The sequence below is a fragment of the Rhodamnia argentea genome, chromosome 1 (genome assembly GCF_020921035.1).
Source record: "Rhodamnia argentea isolate NSW1041297 chromosome 1, ASM2092103v1, whole genome shotgun sequence".
Lineage (NCBI taxonomy): Eukaryota > Viridiplantae > Streptophyta > Magnoliopsida > Myrtales > Myrtaceae > Rhodamnia > Rhodamnia argentea.
Genome location: NC_063150.1, coordinates 8,034,602 through 8,060,037, shown reverse-complemented (window position 1 = coordinate 8,060,037; position 25,436 = coordinate 8,034,602). Strand labels below are relative to the sequence as shown.

The 25,436-nt window shown below is 39.9% G+C and overlaps 2 protein-coding genes and 1 long non-coding RNA gene across 3 annotated transcripts; all 3 read right to left on the bottom strand.

Annotated features, from left to right (window-relative positions):
- Nucleotides 1-5,190: 5,190 nt before the first annotated feature.
- LOC125315589 lies at nucleotides 5,191-5,787 on the bottom strand. The gene is made up of 2 exons (XR_007198770.1): nucleotides 5,645-5,787; nucleotides 5,191-5,580 (listed from the first exon to the last, which is right to left on the bottom strand). It is a non-coding gene; the product is annotated as an uncharacterized LOC125315589 (long non-coding RNA).
- A 266-nt stretch (nucleotides 5,788-6,053) lies between these two features.
- LOC115756951 (protein trichome birefringence-like 11) lies at nucleotides 6,054-11,716 on the bottom strand. The gene is made up of 5 exons (XM_030696949.2): nucleotides 11,257-11,716; nucleotides 10,581-11,173; nucleotides 8,424-8,813; nucleotides 7,605-7,763; nucleotides 6,054-6,814 (listed from the first exon to the last, which is right to left on the bottom strand). The coding sequence occupies exons 2-5, from the start codon at nucleotides 11,027-11,029 to the stop codon at nucleotides 6,457-6,459; spliced, it is 1,356 nt and encodes a 451-aa protein (XP_030552809.1). The 5' UTR covers nucleotides 11,030-11,173; nucleotides 11,257-11,716; the 3' UTR covers nucleotides 6,054-6,456.
- Nucleotides 11,717-14,996: 3,280 nt separating this feature from the next.
- On the bottom strand, nucleotides 14,997-17,819 carry LOC115756965 (small nuclear ribonucleoprotein SmD1a). The gene is made up of 3 exons (XM_030696971.2): nucleotides 17,657-17,819; nucleotides 15,410-15,601; nucleotides 14,997-15,294 (listed from the first exon to the last, which is right to left on the bottom strand). Exons 1-3 carry the CDS (start codon nucleotides 17,745-17,747, stop codon nucleotides 15,233-15,235), a joined length of 345 nt encoding a protein of 114 aa, XP_030552831.1. The 5' UTR covers nucleotides 17,748-17,819; the 3' UTR covers nucleotides 14,997-15,232.
- Nucleotides 17,820-25,436: the final 7,617 nt, after the last annotated feature.

Genomic DNA, 25,436 nt, shown 5'->3' with positions numbered 1-25,436 from the left:
CGAACAAATCCGTTTGCATAGAGTCAGCAAAAGCATCAGAATCAACGGGCGAGGGGAGTAGTGATCTGTTGTCTGGTCCTCCAAATCCGGAAGCGAATCAGAGTATTTTGTGGGCGCACCGAGTTCGCATCCCCGAATGCATTCCACGACGTTCCAAATAGTGTATGTCATAAGTTGGTTGATTTAAGTTTTAAAATTAAGTTCAATTGGATCATAAATACGTTAATTAATAACTTAATAGGTTGGGGGTCCGAATCCCATTTGAAAAAAGGGAGGTGAGAGGTTCGAATTCCCACTTTCGAGGGAAGTGAAGTGGGGACGCGTGAGGAGGAAGAGCAGGATTTCATAATCTGCACATAACGCATACAGTGTTGCTTATATAGTAGAATAGGATAAGATAGGATCAGACAAAAAAAATAACTTAATAGGTATTAAATGGATTTGTTATCTAATAAGTTTAAATGAGTCGTAAACAAATCATTGTTTTTTTTTAAATTTTCTGATTTTTCATAACCTTTTTATTGTTTCTTTCTTTTCCTTTTTTTTTCCCGAGAAATTCGGCAATGGTCGCCGGTGGTCGCCCGGACACCGATGGCCACCTGTTGCCGGCCGACCGCCTCTCGTCGCCGGTCGCCGCATGCGCAGAAGAATGTGCACCTCTCGAAGCATTGCCATCCAATAAATACCGCAATCCATCGTATTTCTCTAGTTTTGGGTTCGATGAAGCGGCGCTCGATCGACTTGGAATCACAAATGAATGCCACCATCGCATGAACTTTTTCTTTTTTATCACATCCGACCACGTTGCATATGAATGCGGAATGCCGACCGTTTTCTCTTCGTCGTGTCACACTATGTTTTATGAGAGGTGTTAAATGGGTGGGTCGGGTCAAATTTGAGTCAAATCGAACATCGTCCGACCCATATTGACCTATTTAATCCATTTTGACCTATTTTCATACGGTACAAATTTAACGACCAATACCTATACCCGTATTACAAATCATGGAATATTTATTTTTTTATAATTTATTAAGAAAATAATATTGCTAAAATACTCTCATGCATGCAATTAAAATTTTTCTAAGTTTTCTAAAAAAAATTTATAAAAAATAATTTTTTATTATTACCCGCCACCTGCACCCGCAACCTCCGGTCGACGGACGCGTACGGAATAAGTTCAGACTGACACGAGTCGACATATTTCCTCTGATTATGCGGGAAAACGAGGGGAGAGATGGTCGGCCGAAGCCGTCAAAGGTGCGCACCGTTGTCCCCACTTCGCCGGCGAGTTAGTTTTTCACGAGGAAATTTTAATTTTAGAAGACGGCGTGGATAAATATCGTCGTCCCAATAACAGTCCGACTGGCCAAACGTAAGGAATGAAGCCGGATAGGATTTGGCACAAATGTATGATGTGTACAGTATCAACTTTTCCACCTGGATTTTTTCTCATTTTGTTCTCGTTCCAAAATAGTTTTACTTTAAAAAAAAATTTATTTTATAAAAAAATGAAAAATATAAATTAACAAAAATATAAATATAAATATATGTGTCAAAGACCCCATATCGACACATCTATTCATATAGGAAAGTAACAAGCAGCAAACGAAAACAGGGGACATAACGTAAACAGCAGTCCTATTTGAAGAGGGAGAATCCAAAGATAGAACTGCCCTATTTGTAGCCCAACCCGTTTGGAATTTGGGATTTCCCAGTGCATCACAATTCGAAATATGGCTGTTCTTTCGCAACTCGCGTTTTACGCCATTGCCCTCTGCTCGACGTCCGGCACTGCGAGGGGCGACCTGGACACGACCCCGGTATCCTTGATTTGCAACGAGTTTGATTGCCCGGATGGCTATGGGAACAGCGCGGCCTATGTCCTTGGCGATTTAGTAACCGGGACCCCGAGCCATGACAACTACGATTACTATACCTCGTCCCCGTACCTTACCTTGAACGCCTACGGCCACGCCACCTGCAGCACCACACTCGGAAGTCGGATTGTGCAACGTGCCTGGAGGTCGCCCGAGCCCTGGTGCTGCACGACTGTCCTAATAGTCTGGGAGTCCGATTCAGGCTCCGTGATTGCAGGATGAGGTACGGACCATACAAATTCAGCGACTAACCGGCATTGGGAGGTCTTTTGTGAAATTCGTAGTTGTACTTCATTAGAATCAAGCGGAGTGCTAGTTCGGCACTCTGTAGATGTTCTGCTTCTCATGCTAAGTGTCTGCACAATTAGATTCGGTAATAATTTGCTGTGGACATATATGTTGCCAAAGGATATGTTTTCCGAAGCGGATTTTCCGTGAAATACCAAACAATTATCTAGCGAGAGGCGGTCCTATGCTGGTGTGCACTAAAATCACGAGGCATTTGTCAAATCTCGCGGCCGCTGGGAGTTGCGCTCGAGGAATACAGCATAGACAAGTTCATTCCACATATCCGGAACACCGGGGCAAGCGCCAATGGCTACAATCCTGCTTATGGAGTGAAGCAGGAGTCGACTCAGGCCCCGGGCAATGTAAAGAGGATTGGCCAATCTTTTCTGCTTGCCATCACAGTCGTGATATTCAGCACGTTGAGGTCGTCCTTTACCGTTCGGTTGGAGCGAGATCGGTTAACGAGTCCGCTAGAAAACTTTAAGATGGACCGACGAAACAGGGGAGGAGACAGGGGAGGAGACAGAGCCGGGTAGAGTCTCCAAGTGACATGTTCCTCCGGACATCCAGTCTCCACCTCGTTTCCATCTAGCATAATGGGAGCAAACGCCATTAGAAAGGATCAAATTGCTCCTAAACCCCCTTGCATTGTCACGACGATGATGTTGCCTTCAATAGCCAGAGGTCAAATTGAAATTCGCCCGCACGCAATATTCTTCGACTTTTGATTGAGGGAGAGTTGGTGAAAATGGGGCGAGCTCACGAATAAGAGGGAATATCTGCATCTCTCCAAGCATTACGATCTACAAATACCGCAATCCGTCATATATTTTGCGTTCTGGGTTCGAGTGAGTAACCATTCAACGAATCCGGAATCACGATGGAGTGGAAGTGTTGCTTGAATCGAGTCGAGCACATGGTTTGATTGTCTTGCTGATACCTACTACCATGCAATGGTCGACCACAAAATCCTTCATGTAACAGGGGACAAGCACCGACTTGTTGCCAGGTCCCTCCGTGAACTTACGAAGAGAAAAGTGCAGGGAAGAAAAGCAATCTCGGACGAACGAGGAACAACTCAACGCGCAGCCTTTCTACGTGACAACAGATGGGAACAAGGGAAGGGCGGCAACAGATGACTCTTTGTATATGTACCCCTCGGATGATCCAGAGAAGAAATCCAGTAAATCGGGCCATCCTCATTCACCGTTTTTGTCCGGTCTTGAGGCGAGATAATATCTTGAAAAGTATGAAAAAAAAGTCATAAATGTATTATATTGGTGACAATTCAGTTCTAAACCTTTTAGTTGTGCCAATTCAATACTAAATCTTTTGCATTTGTGCCGATTAAGTCCACCCGACCAATTTTAGCCGGAAATTGCAGACGTAAATGTCGGTCGTCCTACATGACACAACCAGCGTGGACATTTTTCTCATAACTTTTTAATATTTTTTTCTTTTCTTATTTGTTTATTCTTTTTTCTTTATTGAGGACCAACGACATTCACCGAGACCGAGCGAGGTCATCGCGGCCTCGCCCGACCCCAGGCAAGGGCGGCAGGCGAGGTTGCAATGCCCTTAGCCCAGCCCCGATGACGTTCTCGCCTCGCCGGCCCTCCATGAAGAAACAAGAAGTATAGAAAAGAAAAGGATATAAAAGAGAAACATAACCAAAAAAAATATTAATAAATTATTAATAAAAAAAATATTCACGTCGGCACTAGCCGTGCTACGTAAGATGACCGGTGTCCACATCAGAGTTTTCCCAGCCAAAATTGATCGGATGGGCTTAATTGACACAAATGCAAAAGGTTTAGGACAAACCGACACAATTAAAAGATCTAGGATAATTAAAAGATTTATAACTGAAATAACACTAATATAATAGGTTTATAACTTTTTTGGCATTCTTCCCCATCTTCAAAGTCATATTTCGCTTCGACCAAAAAAATTAAAAAAGTCATCGTTCGCGCGCCAAACCAAATCCATCTTTTTAAGTCAGATAAAAGGTTGAATCGTCAATGTTTGCATGACTTTGAGAATTCTTTTTCGTGGCTTGCATCAAAATATCAAGCAGGATTCGAACTTGAAACTGGAGAATTGAGAGACTAAAGTTGACAAATCTATCTAATTTAAGTGGACAATTTCATGTAAGGGTTAGTAGGTTCGATCCAACATTGGTAAATGGAGCAAGTAAAATTTGATGATAAGTTGGTACAAAATTTGGTAAAAAGTTTGTGAACTACAATAAAAGTCGGTCATTTCAAAAGAGTGTTGGTAAGTTGCCAACTAATTACATGAAAAAAAAACAATGATTGTTGATATTACCTTAATAATTAATTTTTATGATCATTTTTTTTTTTTTTTGCTTATTGACACTGATTGAAATTTAGTAGCATGAAAAAAATAATCTGAATTTTTAGATGTGGAACTAGGTGACACCCGAAACCGATGAATTGCAACCAATTATTCAGTGATCTAGCAAATATACCATATCGAATTCGAATGGTCATCCGATGGAACTTGCAAGATACACAAACGATCGGAAATTACTTCATCAGACATAAATCTATTGCATGGATGTCAATTCATATATAAACTTTTTTAATTTTGCCAATGTAGTCCTAAATATTTGCCCGAAATTCCAATCTTATCCTTATGATCAATTTTGGCTCGAAATCGCCGACGTGACGGTTCAATCATCATTGGCCGTCCTACATAGCACACTGCCATCATTTGGATTTCCCTCAAATATTGATCGGAAAGATTATATTGGAATTCGATGATAATTTCTTGCGTACCGGAGTAGAACTTCATTTTCAAGTGCCATTCTACACGCAGTGTCATGATTAGCAAAGCAAACATTTCTCTCCATGGACTTACCACGAAATACAAATGGAAACGGAAGAAACGAGCAAATGAAAAACTATAGGAGATAACATGGAAAAAAAACAGTCAATTTGAAGACAGAGAACCCGAAGAGAGAACTGCCTATTTATAGCCGTTAATATTTTGGGATTCCTAGCACATCGAATTCGAAAGAAAATTAAGAGGGAGATAAGACGAAACGAGAATATCTATGGCTGTTCTTCCGCGATTCTTCCTACTTTACGCCGTCGCCCTCTGCTCGGCGTGCGGCATCGCCAGAGGCTACCCGGACACGACCCCGTTAGAGGGGGACTGTAACTTGTTCAGTTACCTGCCCGGCGACCCCGTTTGGAGACGGCGTGGCTCATCTCCTCGAGGATCTAGTGACCGTGACCCCGAACCCGAACCACGACTACTACAATTACTACACCTCGTCCACGTACTTTAACTCGGTCGCGTACGGCCACGCCCTTTGCAACACCTTGCTCGAGAATTCGGACTGCGCCATCTGCCTTGAGGCCGCCAAAGCCCGCGTGCTGAGCGACTGTCCAGAGAAAATCGGAGCCAAATACATGCTCCGAGATTGCATGACAAGGTACGAGAAGTACTAGTTCAGCGACTAGCCAGCTGATAAAAAAAATCCAAAGTGGTGGGAGGTTGGGTGTGAATTTCATCATTGTACTTCCATCAGAATCATAGAGAACCGCTACTTGGGCACTCCGTTAGATGTTTTCTTCTTATCATGCTAAGTGTCTGTAAATATATGCTGCACAAGAATATATTTGATGGGAAATGGATTTTCTGCGAAATGCCGAACGGTTATGTAGTTTCGACGCCTGAAGTCCCAAGAGCGATCCTATGCCGGTATGCACAGTACTAGGTTACGAACAACTCATCATCGAAGACGGACTGAATCTACCCGGAAGTGACCTCTGGGCTCTGATGCATACTCTTGTACATGTTAAACATGTATGGGTATTTGAAAACCAGTACAGCACAGGAAAGATCAAAGCACAGTTGATATCCCAAAGCTCTAACAAAAAACACTCCTTTCACCATCTCCTTTCAATCATGTATAACTATGGCATGTACAATGAAAATGTGTGTATCTACTTTCTTAGCCTCTGTACTGCTTTTTGACATCCATGGTGTCAAATCCGAACACCCGAAAAGAGAAAGCTAAAAAAAATGTAATGGATGAAAGGGAAAACAAGAAAGGTAAAAACTTTCCACCTGGGGTCGAATCCTGTCCGATTGCGAGCTTCTCATCGACTTCCATAAATTCTGGTACGCACGGGGCAATCGAGAACAAAGAGTGAACTAAAAGCTATGTCATCAATTTGCTGTTGCAACTCCTAGGACGTAAAGCTCTTCATGTTGGTGTAAACACCACCGCATTATACTCGTTTCAGCACGAGACTCATGAAGCATTTGTCAAATCTCGCAACCGCACGGAGTCATGCTTCAGGAAAAAGGCAAAAAGAAGCTCATTCCACACATCCGGAACGCCAGGCAAGCACCAATGGCTACAATCCTGCCTATGGAGCGAAGCAGGACCCAACTCAGTCCCCAGGTAATATAAAGAGGAATGGCCGTCTTTTCTGCGTGCCGTCATGGCTGTGATATTCAGCACGCCAGGGTTATTCTTTACTGTTTGGTTGGACCGATCAGTTAGCAAATCGGTAAGAATTTTTAGATGGACCGATGAAACTGGGGAGGAGCTCAATTCGGGTAGAGTCTCCAAGTGACATGTTCCCCCGGACCTCCAGTCTCCACCTCTGTCAAGAACTTACACGCCATGGTCACTTTGAATAATAAGAAATGCGGTACTTATTGATAAGCAATAACGGATAACTGACTATAAAATGAAGTTTGATACGCTCAAGAGTGTAGAAAATTTTCTTCCCCCATCTTCCAAACCAAGTGACTTGCATCTCAACCACCTTTTAAAGCAATGCAGTATCCGAGGGGCACAATATAACAATTATAAAAAGATTATAAACCTTATCACTTCAGACGCTTGAAACGAGTCCAATTTTGCTTAAAGTTTTAAGAAAAAAAGATGCTTCTAACTATAGAGAATCTGCTGCGCTATTTCAAACATGAGGAGGAAGCTGCAGATAAGCCATGTTCCAAAAGAGACATATCACATCCAAGAGAAAAGAAACTGTCATATTGCTTACATGGAACCACATAGCCTTGTTTCCATCTAGCCTAATGGGAATAAATGCCATGGGAAAGGATCAAATTGCTCGTGATAAAATTGAAAGGTTTAAAATAGTCAACAGAAAATATTTTTCTGGAGTACAAATTTGTTCTTTAACGATGAAAGTCAGATGAAATATCACAAGAGAAACATGTTGCTCCATCTTTCAAAAGAAATATCATAGAACAATATCTAGTTGAAAAATTTGTCAAAGAATCCTGTACCAGTGGTCATCAGCTTAAATGCAGCTTCTAAGCAACAGAAAGAGGGAGAAATATTCAATGTCCACATGAAAGGAAATTACGCTCCTCTGATGCAAAGAAGGTGAGTGAAATCACCGAGGTTAGTGGAAATAAACTTACCTAAAATGTACAGGTGCATAAGACCGAAAATAGACCTGACTCTTGCTCATATTCACATGACCACTGATCCAGTCAAGTACCGTCTCTAGCGATCTCTGATATGCATCTTCAACAGTCATATTCATCTTGACCTCATTTCCAACCTGGAAATAAGAGCCCCTGTCATAGACATTCAAAGAGGTCAGATCTAAGTTGATAAAATTCATCGTGGAAAATGAAACTTTTTCTCATACAAACATAGGGCAAAAGGAAGGCGAAAGACCCGAGGTTGCATCCAACAAAGGTGACCACAGCAACCGGAAGTTTGCATATCAGGGAGAATGGGGCTTCCTTAGCTAATGGCTGGACAATGAGTTCCACGACTTATTGTAAAAGAACTAGGAAAACATGGTCTGTGAAGGAAACAGTAAATACTTTCGGCAAGCATAGAAACAATATCTATGAAAAGCCCTTGAACTTCTTATATCACACTCATAACTGACAATCCAAATTAAGAGGGATTGAGTACATTCGTAGAATATATCCTTAACGAAAACATAGCCAAACGACCTAATATATAATGCAGCCATAAGCAATGACTTCCTGTCTGAATCAGAGGCCATGCTTGTAAAGGTGGCGCAGGGGAAGAGATTGAAGGGAACCTTGTCAGTGTTCAATCTAGACAAAAATATCATTCAGCCATATGATCAACCTGCCTAAAGAAGCAAGTGAAGTGTCATTTTGCAGTTTGCAATTCCAAAAGTAGTGCTTGGCACAAAGTCTCTATATTAATTGGGGCGGGACAAAATATGAGCTTACAACGAAATAGAACATCTTTACCCGCGTACAGTCTTCTCATAATTCCACCAATGCCCGGTATTGAAAACCAGCAGATCAGCGTCTACCCACAGGTTAGAAGTCCAGTCAATCTGATCCAACTTGAGGGTAACCTTCACCTCTTCTGGAGATCCAACCGGAGCTCGGCCCTGGACCACTAGAAATGGAGATCTGAAATATTCAACTGTGCAGTTGAAATCCCTGAACTTGTACACCAAGAACCCAGTGTGCTTGGTGATTGGACTACCATTCACTTCGTAGACTGCGGCCTTATCAGAAAGAGCGGAGGAAAGCATGCAGAGGAGGGATTCCCATTGGTTCCGACCAATTGAGTCACCGACAAATACGACCCTTCGATTGTGCAACCTTTCCAGCATCATCTTTGCATCAAATCTGTACTCAATTAGACACAGAAATGTCGGTATATTTGCTTTCTAGTGGGAAGTTAACGACAAGATACATGTAAGAAACAACAAGATTCTCTGACAATGGATATTTGGTTCATCCCCATTTAATTAAAGCAAGAGGAAAGGAACTAATCAAAGACAATTCTGATCATGTAAAACTAACCTCAGACTATATTGCCAAACAAAAAAATTAAATATTTGATCCATCATCATCAAATTAGAACAAGGAATAAAATTAATCCAACATAAAACATGAGGAATTTAATAAAAGATGACATAGTATCAACAAATGAATTAGAGGTTCTAATCATCATAAAACTTAAGATGGACCCCTTACTGCCTCAAGTTCGTTTAATGGCCTTTTGTCAATCTCGACTTTCCAATTGGAACAATTTGATCAAGCAGTTTTCAATTTCATGGGTTGAACTGGAATTATGCAGCATCAGTAGAGGAGATCTGTTACAGGCTCTGCAGTTGACAGACAGATCAAGGAAATTCAAGGGCAAAAGAGAATCTCCTACCAGATGCCTAAATTGGGCATATTGTAAATAACCATCGTAATTACATCCACTAGGTCATCCAAAAGATGGTGGAAAAAGAACAAACAGAGAGCGCGACAATGACATACCTTACCACATGCTAAAGACACCTTCATCATGTTTCAACATCTAAATAGGATTATGTGTAATTTGTCCAAAAATAATAAATTTGATTACCCACAGGACTCTGCATGCACTGGCCCTGTGTAGCAGCAATTCTACTTGAAGTCTTGATTCTTCATATAAAAATGGAACTTGAGCATAGTATTTATTTTTGAACTATAGTTTTGTCTGATGGTATTCTATAGCTCTGCATAGCATCAAAGCAAATGTCTCATGCTCAAATCTCCCTATACCTATCTGCATCAATATGATCAATTTCCACGTTTCAATCTTAAGACAAACAAACTTCAGACCACAAGAAAACAAAAAATCTTAAGACAAACCCTTCAACTGACAGAATGGGGTGACTGCTAGCATTCTATTTTGAACCCATGCCTTCACCAAAAAGTCCCCACTAATCATCGAACGAGATGAACATCAATCTTCATTTCCTCAAGCTCTAGCGTGACGCACTCCCTTTAGGACACCATATAAGTAATTTGGAAGAAAGCATATCTTTCTTTTCCTTTATTTGCTCCTCGATTACTTTTTGCTCATAGTCTTTCCTCTGAATCAAAGCTAAGTAACCATCCCACATGGACAAACTAGTTAAAAAAAGGGGATTGAATCATTTCTCTTCTTCAAAATTAGGATTGAATAAATTCCATTACACAAGTGGAAAAAAAATAACTTTGAAACATCGTTGGCCAAGATTAATCCACCGAGCTAGAATTCCTATGAAGCTAGAAACTACAAAGCATGAACTAAAACATATTTCATACCACTTCACGAGAACATCCATACTCACAAGTTCACAACCTATCAAATGACTGGACGGGGGGGAATTCAAAACCTGCCTTACCGTATAAAATTTCAAACAACCCCAAATGGAGACAAAAGCACCAATCAAGAAAACTAACACATCAATAATAAATGCAATCACTCTTCAAACAAGCAATACACAGCATGAGACAGATATACATAATACAAACTCATCCAACAATTAAGGCGAAAAATAAAAAGTACTACAGTGGGAAAATGACAAATCAAATATTACAAAATCATTCAAAAATAGAAGCAACTACAACATCAAAAGATGCGAGTGAAGAAACCTGGGCAAGTCACACATCTTAGGTTGCCATCTCCACTTGGTGTAGAAACTATCAGGCCTCCCATTCTCAGAACACCTGAAACCTTCATCCATCAAGGCACAGTCTCTGCTCTCATACAGAGGATACCTCTCATCCCACACCCAATTCCCATCAAACACGTCACACCCGCCACCGCCCTCCTCGAGAAACCCGGGACGCCCGCCCGCCGCCGCCTCCTCATCCGGCGGCACCCGGCCACCGCCAAGCCAGGACTGCCTGGTGTTTCGCAGCCTCTGAGTCACGGCCCCGTAGTCCAAGTAAAAACAAGAGCCGATGAAGAGGACAGCTACAAATAGGAACCCAACTATTCCTAAAGAAGGCTCAAGAGGGTTCTTCAGACGCTTGAATTTGTTCAATACGCCCAAGTGGGTCACCATTTCTGAGCACCCTGATGATTTGTTCTTGGACATTTGAAAGACTCATGGGAGCTGCAAAAAGACAAGGTGCAAAAAAGAGGCCTAAAAAGTGGATTCAGAGAGAGAGAGGGGGGGAATGTGCGGGTATGTATATGTGCTTGCTGCAGCTGCTTCTCGAGTGGTGGGTCTCACAAGCAACTGCGACCAGAAAGAGCATTAATTGCAGATGCTGCGTTAAAATTATGGGATTTCATGCTTATCTGGTTCGCGTATTAATATACCAAGAAAGAGAAGTAGCTCTCGAGCATTTAACCTTCCTTTCTTGCCGATTCTCTTCTTCTTCTTCTTCTTGTGAGAGAGAAGAATTCGGAAGAACCAGAAAGAAAACGAAACAGAATTCAAATATCTGGCGTCAAAAAGAAAGGAACCCAAGAAAATACAGGAACAACCGGCCTACCATGTCAAGTTTGTCTCCCAAATCTTGAAGTGGGATTCAAAAGCTAATATTCACAGATAGAGAGGGGAAACAAAAAAACAAAACAAAACTACCCCAATAACCAGACTCATCGACCCAAAAACGAAAAAAGAAAACTTTTTTGGGGCCATCCCGTTAGATTGGGTGAGTCAAAATTCAAGAACAGATGTAGGAGAGACGTGGTGCTCGTGTCGACGTGGGGTCTTGTAATGCGCGCGTGATTGAGATAGTGCGGCTGTGAGACTTGGAGAATGCAATGATTGAGTTCCTGGGACATCTATTCTTAAATTTGTTTGCTTTTCCTTTGATTAAAAAAACGGGGTGGAGTAGAAATCCCTGTTTTCCGACAGCGACAAAGATACTGCATTGAGCGAGCAAGAGGGAGAGAGAAAGATCAGAAAATTACAGTAACGGTCGTAATTACATGATTGGGAATGGAACACCAGAAATGAAAATTGTCATTTGATTGAGACGGCGGACTGATCACTCCGCGATTTCAGGGGACGTGGTTCGACGTGCGCACTGGTCTGGATTCTGGGTCAAAGCACAGAGTTTTAAAAAAAAACCCCGACCCGACCCGACCCAGTTAATTGCCGGGCTTTTTTTTTTTTTAATATATATTGGAAAATTTTCTTTGAGGAATGGACGAGAATGGAACGAGTATGTTAGTTTGATGAAATGAAAATTGTTTTTATGTCCCTACAGGTCAGCACATTCTGATTTTTAAACTCTGTTTGTTAGCGAAAAATGTAACGCTTTTGAAAATATTTTTCGAGAAGTCATTTTTTAAAAAGATGATAATATTTTTTGGTGTTTGGTTAAGACCTGAATACAGAGCAGGGAAGAAGGAAAAAAGAAAGGAAAGGAAAGAGTGAATAATAAAAAAAAGAAGTGCATGAAAATAAAAAGAAAATAATTAATCAACATTAAAATTTTTAAAAAAAATTAGCCTCAATGAATGCAAGCATAGGTGCTAAGGACCCAAGGCTCGGCCTCGATATTACCGGGCTTGGCGTCCCAAGCACAACTATTGGCGTCTCACCGGCCTTGATGGACCTCGACGTGGCGAGGTCTCGGATGTAGCTTAGATGAACATGGACCAAGGCACCGGGGACTTGACCCTGCTGCCTATGATTCGAGAATGAGCATTAGGGTTTTTGTACCCATGCACAGAGTTTCTAGTTCAAGTTCAGAAAGTGATTTTCGATTCTCTAGAGAGAAAATCATTTTCCTGTTAAGTTTGACCCATTTTTCTAAGGGATTCAAATACTAGAAAATAAGAAAAATCTTTCTTTATAAATATTTTTTGTGAAACAAACAAAGCCTTATTAATGATTCTCCCTTTACATTTTTCACTTATGATAAGAAGCTCGTTTCAAATAAGTGAATCTCGAAGTCTTGTGGTACGATGCCATTGCTAATCTCACATACTAGTTTTTCATCTAATTTTTTTTACAATTTGAAGTATATTGTTTATGTGTCGATTTTGAAAAAAAAAGAAAAAAGAAAAGAGTTGCGAGAAAAATCTATATGATTCAAAGTTTGAACATCCTCGGAAGTTTTAAGTGTCTAAAGTTAAATAAATATGGCGAGTTTTGCGAAATTTACAAACGAGTAGTAATCGCCCTTAAAAGGTTAGAATCTAGAGGTAAAAAAAAAAACCCCTCTCTATAATAATAAAGCAAACCTTTAGGTTTTAGGGTTTAGGGTGAAAATGTAAAATAGTATCGGGATATAAGTGCGAAGGAGAAAATTTTATTTGTTAAATACATTAATCCCTATGTATTTGGGCGGATTGGAGGGATTTTAAAAGAAATACATAACACTCGCTACATCAACTGAAGAACCTCTCTCTCCTCTCACAATATTCTCAAACATGCATGACGTGAATCTCTAACAATTCCCAAAATGAAATGGAAAATTTTCTTTGGTAAGTTCAATCTCTCGTCAAGGCTAATCCTGATGGTGGATTCCTTTTCCCAGTTCCATTTCATTCTTTGGGTGTCGTGTTAAGATCAAGAATCAGCATTTAAACGAGAGTGATGATACTGTCGATGGAACGAAACTTGCAGCCAAGCGGCGGTTGTTTCGCGGCAGTCGGCCGACCATTCGGTCATATGGTCCAAGTCTAGAGGGGAAGAAGAGAGCGAGACAGAGATAAAAATGACATAAAGAAAAAGGAAGGAGCGTGTCTCGGCCATGAGCATTCGATGGTTCAGATGTGCTATTCCCTTGAGGCTTCAATCTGAAGAATCTTGTCCTAACATTTTAGTCATTCGAAGAACTGGGACTTCGCCAGATCAAGCGATCGAATCGCGGTACAACTATACCGAGTTCATATTAGATTTTCCCTCAAAGGGAAGGAGGTTCCTATTCAGAATTTTCATTGAACTAGATACCACGAATATAAATATATTAGTCCTCCATTTTCAAAAATTGAATGAAACTGATAGATCCTATAGACGCAGTCAAACATTCTTTCACATTTATTTTGCTCCTGTAGGTCATGTAGAGAATTAGAGATCTTTCATTTTCTAATTTTTTTCCCCTTTTTTTTTTGGCTAACACTGTATCCACAAACACAACACGCTAGAGGACTTCAATTGAGAGGAGATCCTAGGAGGAGGTCCCTCCAAACCCCTCTGATTTTATGCAAGAGACAGTCCACCTAACCAAACATCATCTGTCCAGTTCAAGATTGTTTCGGCCATGACCCTTAGAACTGACTCCTCACCAACAACCTGATCATGAACGATTTTCCTCCCTCGGTCCTTTCTAGGTTGCTTGCATCTACATCAACAGCTCTCTCGCATGCATGCAAATTATGAAAATGACGCAGTGGTGGGGACCGACCAATGTTTCTCCATCTTATGATAAAGAAATTTTTCACACCATTTTAGTAAAAGGGGAAACTTTAGCGAGGCCATATTCTGTTAGATTTGTCTAATGAACTAGTTGCAGTGAGCTACTATTCATTTCATTGCCCTTTATCGTATACTGAAAGAAAACGATACAAGTCGGCAGAAGCTACTAACATGCAGCTTGGTAATATAGAGAAATGAAGGACTAAGAATTAGAAACCATGACACTGGACCTAGTGGAAATCAACTGAATTTTCTCAGTATTCAACGATCTGGATGTATTGGGTCCATGCAAACCAGAGTCAAGTAAGAATTCTTTTGAACCCCGTGGGAATTGCATAGCCATTGGACCCGAGATCTCTAGCCTAATCTATGCAACCAAAAAAGGATCTAAGTCAGCTAGGCTACTCACCAATCTAGCTGCGGAAAACAAAAGAAGAATTTTGAAAATCCTCACCAGTGGCTACAATATTGCGCCTAAAAAATTCAAGGTTTCAACATCCGACTGAAGTATGCCCACTGCCTTCGTAATTGACCAAATGATCGACCTGTAGACCGTTATCATTATCAGTATAGGCAACATAATCAAGAAAACACTTAAGCCAATTGTCTTCACTGTACCATTAATATGGAAACTTCAATCTGGCGAGAGAGGCATGCGCACAAGAAGAACGAGCTGCAACAGATTTAGAATCCTTGTCTGTCATAGCTAATTGTTGCGCAAAAGAGACTAAGTACAGTACTCTATATTACAAGCTTCAGAATATTAAGATCCACATTCGAGGGAGACTACAGTTTCAATGAAGTAGAGCAATGAAATGAATTTCAACTCCAAACTCTTCATCCCTAAATCAACAACCAAGATACCTTCAAACCACTAAGGCAATGTAAACACAATTTGCTTGCTCACACAGGGACGAGTTAACGTCCACGCCCCCGTCCACGGCCTCGGCCTCGGCCTCGACCACGTCCCAAAGCCCTCCCTGACATAGCGAGCAGCACAATGGTTAATAACATGGCAGAATGTAAAAAGAAAGGAGGATTAAAGCACATAAAGTAAAGAATGATTTCAACAAATTAAAAATGTAGCTCACATACCTGCAGTTGGCTTCTTGGGCTTGACCCTTGGTGTCTCTTCTACCAATAGGGTCTCTAGATTCAAACTGTCAGGAAGGATGTAGTAGCGAATGTTGTTACCCCTCACACTCAAGTGATCAAGAGTCACAGGATTTTTCCCCTTCAGAGTAAGTTTCACAGTCTTCAGATGAGTGTTCATGCTGATATCAACACCTGTGACGAGACAACACTGTATTCTGGTCAGAACAGTCTTGCATCTCATGACTTTTAGAAGCAGGTTCTTTTTTACAAGTAATATTCACAAATAGGACGTTATTGAAGACAAATCTCTTTACTTCTATATAGGTTCTTTTTTACAAGTAATATTGACAAATAGGACGTTATTGAAGACGAATCTCTTTACTTCTATACAACCATCAGTACACGATTGCATACTTCTTGAAGCAAATAGTGTTAACTACAAGAACTTAAGACAAATAGTATTAACGACAAGAAATTAAGTCATTTGATAACAAGTGAAGTTAAGGCATGACACAGTATCACCATTACAAAATTTCATCAACTTCTTCAATCTAGAGGAGCAGAAACAGTAATGCTTCAAACAAATGCCACAACTTCAGCATGCTCGAGTGATCTAAGCCAATACCATCCAGCATAACTCCTTGTAGAAACATATGAAACAAAGACCTTAATAACCGAAATGAACAAATTCTTTGGCCAAATCCACTCCCTTTCAATTATGGTCCTTTCACTTTGTAGAGTGTCAATTTAGTTTGCTCGGTTAAAACATGGAGGTTTTAACTTCAACGTACCCCTGTTTCATCACCCCATTACATATTGAGGTTTTGATAATTAGAGAAAAGGTCCAGCAAGAAAGGAGCCCCAGCTTAACTTAGGTAGAGTAGAGGTCATCGAAATTGTATCCTCCATCAAACATCCAGCTAGGCATTCAACCAATCACACCACCGCAAGAGATAATAACTGGAATGTTTCTTAGTCTGAGATTGTATGATTCCCAATAAAATTTCTTCCAGGTGCCATAGAAATTAATCGAGAACTAACATATCTCAGAGATCACATCCACTTAAACAACTTTCGCTATACTAATGATCCCAAGGCCAAAGAAGTTGTATAACTTCATGTCTCACTACCAAGGAGTAGTACTCTAACATCTTCAACTCGACTCATAGGTAAAGCAACCAAATGGCAGTCCATTTTATTTGGCGTACTAAATGGTGAACCATAATAATTCATGCACGGACATGTGCATCCTTGGTTGTAGGATTCTCAAAAAAGGAATGGACATGTTCCTATACACCCAACAGTAGTCTTGATGTATGTTTATCATGCTTCTTAAAGTTCCATGAAGACATATTATCATCGGCGTCCAACATCACAGAGAGGGCCTTTTCTGATCCACAAAATCAAGTAGAAAAAGAATTTCACCCAATTGCGCCCAGGGCAATCGTGCTGAAATATGACCATATAAACTGGAACTACTACATTGACAAATCGAGCATATCCATGCTTTTTGGACCAATCGTCCTACAAATCTATACACAGAATCCAGGATGGCAACAACTAGTACCAGAAATCCAATTACACAACAACAAGACAACTCACTTACAAACGCCTGAAAGAAAAGGATAACTCTTGAATGCAACACCTACACATACACAAACTGTTCCATAAGGCTCAGAGATCTTAAACAATGAGCATTTGCATACATTTTCTAAACACTAAAACATGACAGCACGGCACACATCATGAGTCATTATTAGGGAGAAATATGTTGCAAGAGGAAGCGAAGCAACATAAAGAACATGAAAAGAGCATTTTTCCATTTCCTTGGAACGAGCAGTAGCTAGTGTAGCTGTAGCCAAAAATAGCACGTGCTATATCTTGCTGGTAGGAAATTGGGAAAAAACTCAACCTATCCATGACACTCCCTTCAAACGTAAAGACATGAACCGGTCGCTTGTGAATGCAATTCAAAGGCCACTGAGGACCTCTTCCACAGAAGGAAGAACTAAACCCTGCAACTTTAACAGTCACCCTCACCCCCATTCACACCATCGGCGCACTGTTCCTAGGAAGTACCCGAACCTACTTGCTGATACGTCTAAGTTAATGTGAATTACAAATTGTTTCGCTTCTTCCCTCTAGTGACGCAAGTTAAACACTTCTTTAGGCTTTCTCTCTGAATGCAGAGCTATGTCTTGAACTATACGGGGAAAAAGTCGATCGAGAGAGAGAGAGAGAATAGACCTGTGATGGTGCCATGAACGACGGTCCCGTTCTTGAGCTCGATGGAGACAGTCTCGTTGTTCAACTTCATCAAAAACCTGACGAGCTTCATGGTCGCCTGTTCGCGAGCAAGACAATGACTTAGGGATTACTCACTAGTTTCTCTACTCACTAGCCGCGGGAGGGAGAGAGAGAGCGAGAGGAAGGCGGGTCTCAGAGACTTAGTTAAGGTTTGGGCTTGAACATGGTCTTGGGCTTGGGCTTGGGCTTGGGCTTGGATTAGAACTTCATGTGTCAATGCAATTATATGTTATTGCTTCCGTGTGTAGATATCGATCGAACGATCAGCCTCTTGATCCCGAGGGTGACTCTTAAGGTGGAAAAAAAAAAAAGGAAAGGGAAAGAAAATAAAAAAATTCAAATACAAGCTTAGGAAACTTAAAAAAAAAAAAATGTTCACGTTAGTGCGCGGTTAAGCCATGTAAGACGGTTAAGACCGACTAAACCGCCACGTCGGTAATTTCCGGTCAAAATTAGCCATAATAACTACATTGGTAATTCATTAAAATGTTTAGGACTAAATCAACAAATATTCGAAATGTTAAGGACAAAATTGGCACAATCAAAATGTTTAGGACTGAATTGACGAATTGTCAAAAGATTTGTAACTAAATTAACACGTTCAAAAAGTTTGGAACCGAATTTTCCACCGCACAATATGTTTAGCTTTTTTTTTTTTTTTTTGGGACAACTCTCCCGATTTGGAACCACGAGTATTGGAATCATGCTTTTATCATGAGAACTTGGTTAAAGATGATTGTATGTGGTTTATCAAGATTCCACCCATGCTTCCCACTTACGAGGGGGGAGATTTCGGGTGAATTTATAGACTGAACACTATTCCTAGTCAATGAAGTACCTCTGGCTGTATGGTCAATTCACTTAATAAAAAGATCCGAGACAGTTCTTGGGGCAATGTTACGTATACCGGGATTGGTCTATCAAATTGATATGTTAAATGGTACGACAAACTGCAAGTTGGGTCATATCTCTAACACTCAAAAATATTAAGTCACATCACTTTGGATACTTAATGAGTAATAATATTATTGAAGGATCCCCATGGTTATCCAAATGTTAGTATCCCTAAGCACTATTACTAGCTAAGGGTTAATATTGGCCATACAAGTTGGCGTAACATAAATTCTCCATGTCCCGCATCTATTACAATTTAATAAGGGCAAATAAACTGCTCATATAAACGACACACAACGTGGGATTTTTTTTATTTTTTATTTTTTGTAGATTACAATCGTTTAAATTTATAGATCTTGTCCGTGCTAGACTAAACTCGCATGAATCCGGCTACCCCGAGGTGGAAATTTAACTTCACACTTGTTTAAAGTCAACGCTCCATTGGTACCGCTCAAAACCCTAGTGAATTAGCTCATCCTCAAACTCAACCGGGCACCAACGTCACCCATTTGACCCGTCCACTTCTCTCTACTCCATCACCCTCGGCCCGAACGACGGCGGCTTCGTCGTCGACCTCTTGTCCCCGTTTTCATGACGTCACTGCAACCCGCAAGATCCTCTCCTTCCCCGTGCCTCCCGTCAATGCGTCGCCGCAATACGCCACCGGCCTCATCCCCGAGTCTTGTGCTCATCCGAGTAGGCTCCAAATCGATGGTAAGAGTAACTCGAGCTCCGGTGATCGATAATGCGCATGTACGGTGACAGCATCGAACCCAAGTCATGTGTGTTATCGAATCTGTCAGCCCACGACGTGGTGATTCCTTCGGCGGATGGCCGTGTCCGGAAAGCAAATATTTTCGCGAATGGCGTCCTTCTCGCATGCGCTCCAGAATCGTTGTTTCGTTCTTTCCCGTCTGGATCTTCAGGAATGGCAAGCCTCTCGTGCAGTTCGTTCTCTCTTCCCTCACGATTCAAGAAGGCTATAGGAGCCACCACGGTCAGCAAGCGGTTCGCAATTTGCTTGCCGAGCAGTTCTTCATCCCCGGGAGCAAGCTTTTTCTGAGACGAGACGCTTTACTTGCTTCCGCCGCCGGGTAGAGATGTAACACAGTTCCTCTCCTTCACTTCATTGCTAAAGAACCCCGTGACCAAGAACAATCTCGACTACTGCATTGACGTCCGATCCATCTGCATCAACGGTGAGCCGGCTTCGTTCTTGCGGCGCGTGCTAGAGTTCGACCCTCTTGGCCACGGTGGGATCAAGCTAAGCACGGTGGTTCCGTACACAATGCGCTGGAGCCACGTGATATGGCCCATCCTCAGGCTCTTTGCATCGTCGACACGACGGATATCACGTTCGAAGAAGGTGAAGCCTTTCGATTTGTGCCTCAACTCAAGTGCACCAAGGCCAATGATATCCATGACAAATATACCCCAAACTATTTTACGGTAAAAAAATAGTTTGGGGCATATTTATTCAAAGTGTATCAGTTTAGGATTTTTCATGATATCAACCTTGTTGACACCTAAATTTTCGTTTTCCTTAAATCAATCATATTTCGAGAATTAACTTTAGTTCTCGCCAAAAATAATTTTCATGCATAACATATTTAATGTTTCTCAATTTTATGTTCACGCATTTGCATTAGCATTTATCTGCATCGGCGGTGCGAGATTGACTTGATTTGATAGGCAATGGGCCGAATCCATCATGAGATTTTCACTAGCAATAGGGATCATTTGCATTAATCCTCACTTTATTGGATCGGCGGCGATCGATTGAATTTGATTATATGTTCTTAATTTAATTAAGTGGATGTAGCCCACATGAATTGGAAATGTGGCCTAACCAGTTGCTTTTCTCTCATGGCCAAAGGTTATATTGCAAATCTTCATTGAATCATATACAAATAACATATATTCGGCCAAGAAAAGGAAAGGTGAGACAAATATATTCTTTGATGAGACAAAAGGAAATATGGGCTGAATAAATATTGGGTTATTGGCGTGTAAAGCGACAAAAGATTTATATCTTCGCTGAATTTTTGGTGAGGGCAAGCAATTGACTATATTTTCAGCAATTCATGCAGAAAAACGGAGGCCTATACACGTGACTTAATGGCTAGAGGAGGCAAAACAGGAAACCAAGAGAATGAAGAGATAGGTTGGAATATTTGCACGATCATGGAAGAAAGGAAAGAAAATATTCGAAGCCTTCGAGAGGAAGTCAGTGAGCCGACCTATATAAGATAATGTTCGTACAAGGGTTTAAGGGGGGGATTCTTATTATTTTTTAGCACACGTAGAGCTAGCATAACGTGAGAAAATCTAAGAGTTTGATTGTCTCCCCCACCGATCGAGACAATCCTCTTCGATTCGAGCTAGATTTGGGCTCTTCGATCTCTCCTCTTTTCGCCAACGCATCGCTACCGACCTCTCTTCCGTTGTGAAACAACCACGATCCTCGCCGACCAACAGCCCTTCTGCGTATTGGCCGCTTATCCCCGAAGTCTCCAACCATTGCCATTCGGTTCCGGTGAAACCAGAAATTTCTGTTTGATAAAAAACGCCAGACCACGGTTGCCGCTCAATCTCTTCGCTGCTGTCCAGATCTGATTGTTTGAAATATATTGGTGGTGAATCGGACTCAAAAGCACAAGTCTTTGGGCATGGATCCTAGTTTGAAAGTTTGCTGAAAATTTGCTAAAGAGGTAATTTTTCTGGACTTTTAATTGCTAATCTATGCATATTTGCTTGGAAATTTGCATTGTCATTCTTGGATCCCTTTGAACACGTGTGATTTGCAATTAAAGCAAAGGAAAAATTAAACCTTTTTATTGAATTCTTGCTTGAACCGGAAATTGATTTTTTTTTTATACAAGAACCTGTTTGTTTTCTTTAGACGAATTGATCCATGAATTGAATTCTATGGGTAATAGATTGAACTTGAAAATATGTCTTTCCTCCAAATAATAAGCTATTCAATCGGCCCAACACAAAAAAAAGAGACAAAACTTTGGTAAAACAGATTCTTGGCGTGCATATATCCTCATGATCAGATTTGTTATGTGTAATAGAGATAATTCTTGCCTTGAGCCATCACGTTCGTTTGGATTATATTATCTCGTAGTTGTTTGAGATTATCTCATGTGCTACGGATGTGCTCTCCGATCTTAAGAATTATCTCTAACATGTGATTTATTGCGGATATTTATCTATTGGTCGAACAAGTTTCATCTTGTGATTTTTTTTTTGTTATGACACTTGATTGTTAGAGATAAAGTTTGAGCTCATTGAATATTTGCCCAATTTTTTTGAGAATTATCTGAAAATTAATTTTTCCGATCCTCAAAGATAATTTTCTAAAATTAAAATTGAATGAATTTTCGATGAGGAAAGGTGGGCTCTCACTTCACAATTTCGGCCACCCCTCTTTGAATTTTCAAAAATTCAAGCTCAATGGACTTATTTTTACTTTATTTTTTTCGTGTTGTTTGTTTTTTTTTACTGTTATAAAGTTTGCACATCTTTAAACAAACTTGCCCATAACACATGCTCCCCAATTGTGCTTTGTCCCTCGGAAAACGTACATTAAAGGCAACATATGACTTTGATCTCGAAGTACGATCGTGCCCGTACGTGTGAATTAGATATCAAATCCTCGATCTCGAGGAGCGGATCGCTAATTCCTAAATAGAATTTCAAGGTTTGCCCTATGTATATATGGACGACGGTAATTCTATACTATATTCACTCGCTAACCCTAATATCGGGGGATGTTGTGAATAAAAATCGGAATTTCGGATTTAAAGGTGTTTTATGGGCAATATTGTTTATTTTTGTTCAAATTCACTGTTTTCATGGTTTAAATAATTTCCTAAAAAATCCCAAAAAAGATGTCACGTTTTCTTAAGCTAAATCACATTTCTCTTCACTTCTTGCATGAAAATAATGTCTAATAAAATTAGGACTTTGAGAAATCAATTTCTTAAGTTAAATTAGATGTTACTTCACGTTAGGGTAGTTTTTACCTTTATTTTTTCATGAATCCGAAAATACACAAAAATATACCAAAAAATACCATTCACGTTGCATAGCATTATAGTTTAGTTTGCATTATTATATTTTCCTTGTCATGCATATTTGCCACGTCATTATGCCATGTCACGTATTTTTGCCATGTTATTTCATCTCACATGTCATATAGGTAGATTGCATTAGCATTGCATTTAATAAAAGAAAACCCAAAAAAAAAAATTTAATTCAAATCATCAAACTAAGGTTTTTTCATGAAAATCGGGTACCGAAAGGGCATTAATTGTAAAGTTAATGTAACCAAGTCCCCGAATCCATTTAATCTCCGGTTCGTATGAAATAAAATATTTTCTCCCCGAATACTTTATTTAGGTTTCTAATCTACCTACCATAAAAGATTAGTGGCGGCTCCAATTTAAAATCTTGACGTGTAATTGAACTTAAGTTGCGATTCGGTAGGACTTGGGAGAGTCCGAATTAGGTTAGTTAATCTAATTAACCTAATAATCCGTTAACCTGAAAAAAACTAATTTTTAGGTCGCGACAAACCTAATTTATTATAATGTTCCAATACAATTTCAGTAGTAGTAGTCTCAATAAATGTCCCATGTACATGGCCGGTTTGAGATAGATAAATAAACAATGCATGTCTCGGACGACGGAACTGCTGTCAGGGTTAATTATGGCCATCCCTTCACCCTTTTGATTAATAGAGTACAATCATTGATATCATTCAAATTTTTACTCAATTGATTTCGCAATGGATGATGTTTTCCTCGAATTTTGATCAGAGAACCGCCGATCACCATTTTAATTGTTGGTTATAGCCATGAATATCCCGTACATTTATAATTAGTTAATTTTACCTAGGCTTAAGAATATCGCAAAAAATTCCAAACTAATACGCATATGATAAATATACTCCAAATGATTTTTTTATCATAAAAAAATCCCAAACTAGTATATTTGTGACAAATTTACCATAAACTATTTTTTTTATCGGGAAAAACCCTAATTCGATACATTTGTGATAAATTTACCATAAACTAATATTTTTGACAATGAAAACTCCAAACTGGTACACATGTAAGAAAGTTACCTCCCGTTAAATTGGGTTAGTACCACGAACAATCCCAAATTGATACACATATGACAAACAAAGGGTAAAAATCCTAAATTAGTACTCATATCAACTATCATGTGTCATATAACCTAGCAATTTGATGGTTATATTAACAAAAATTAATGGAGGGTAAATTTATCACACGTGTATTAGTTATGGTAAATTTGTTACAAGTGTACAAGTTTAGAGTTTTTTTAGGTCAAAAAAATAGTCTGGAGTAAATTTGTTAGGTTTAGGGTTTTCTGTGGTATTTGTAACGTATTGCATTAGTGTCAATTCAGTCTTAAACCTTTTTTTGGTAACAATTCAGTTCTAAATATTTTGCATTAGTGTCAATTTAGTCATAAACCTTTTGCATTTGTGCCACTTCAATCCTAAATATTTTGTATAATGCCAATTAAGTCAATTCGATCAATTTCATTAGAAATCATTGACGTGGATATCGATTGTCTTACATGACATGGCTGGCGCCGACGTGAACATTTTTTATACCATTTTAATATTTTTTTAAAAAAATTAATTATATTTTTCAAAATATTTTAAAAAAATCAAAAAATGCTTAAAAATATTAAAATAATATTAAGAAATGTTCACATCAACGTCGGTCATACCACGTAGGATAATCGACGTCCACGTTAGGGATTTCAAGCTAAAATTGATCGGATTGACTTAATTGATATCAATGCAAGAAATTTAGAACTGAATTGGTACAAAAAAAAAAGGTTTAAAATTGAATTGGCACAAACGCAAAAGGTTTAGGACCGAATGGCACCAATGTAATAGGTTTATGACTGCTTTGACACTTATTGATGTCCACAATCCATCACTCACCAATCAGAATATTGGTCGGAGAAAAATACAACGTACTACTTCATTAACCCTAGTAAAAATACTAAAATTTAAAAGAAAATCTTGAATTGGAACTTCAATTGTCGGTGGGCTTTTTTCCCATCCTTGATTGGAGAAAACGGTTGGGATGATAGGTCAGCCATAAAAATCGATATAGTTACATTTATGTTTAGTTAAGTTTCACGTTTGGATCACGTGAATATACGTAATCCGCCAAATGAAAAATTGTTCCCTCTAACTAGAGATAGGAAGAAACACACGACTTCCATTACAACTTACAGGTAGGGTTACAATTGAAAAATTGAAAGGTTATATTTCCCTCTATTCGTGTATCTAATTAGCTCTATATCACCTACATACAAATTAACTAAACAAACATAATGTGGCCGGTGTATAAAATTTCCTCCGACCAAGAATCGAGGAAACACGGCTCAAAATAAAACAGGGCAGTCTTCTCCCCAACTCAATGGGTGCGATCGTCCTTCTATTTACACAATCTATCTCTTTGACATGCGCATGGACTCGATTCTTCATGGATACAGCACGTCGAGCGGTCGAGCATGAACATCGAATGCATTATCGCCCCCGGGTACACATCGGACCGGCGATTCAAGTGAGTGACTTTTATGGTTGTGCCCTCGTGCTTGGTCAAAGAATTCATGCCACAACTAGGCGATTCGATCCGAAAGTCCAAAGCCAGAGATAAAGATCCCGATCATGTTGCCGATCCGGTGGGTCAGTGCGGCGCACAATGAAGTGGACTTCGGCATTTCGCGCATGGCATCATGCTCTTTCAATGGAACGCTTTTCCTCTCACAG

Excerpts from the sequence above, each read along its gene's own strand:
- LOC115756965 (XM_030696971.2), bottom strand. The coding sequence starts at position 17,747 with ATGAAGCTCGTCAGGTTTTTGATGAAGTTGAACAACGAGACTGTCTCC. Across the intron at positions 15,602-17,656 it reads CGTTCATGGCACCATCACAG|GTGTTGATATCAGCATGAAC; the intron begins GTCTATTCTCTC and ends GTCTCGTCACAG. Across the intron at positions 15,295-15,409 it reads GCCCAAGAAGCCAACTGCAG|GGAGGGCTTTGGGACGTGGT; the intron begins GTATGTGAGCTA and ends TCGCTATGTCAG.
- LOC115756951 (XM_030696949.2), bottom strand. The coding sequence starts at position 11,029 with ATGTCCAAGAACAAATCATCAGGGTGCTCAGAAATGGTGACCCACTTG. Across the intron at positions 8,814-10,580 it reads AAGATGTGTGACTTGCCCAG|ATTTGATGCAAAGATGATGC; the intron begins GTTTCTTCACTC and ends AATTGAGTACAG. Across the intron at positions 7,764-8,423 it reads TATGAGAAGACTGTACGCGG|GGGCTCTTATTTCCAGGTTG; the intron begins GTAAAGATGTTC and ends TGTCTATGACAG.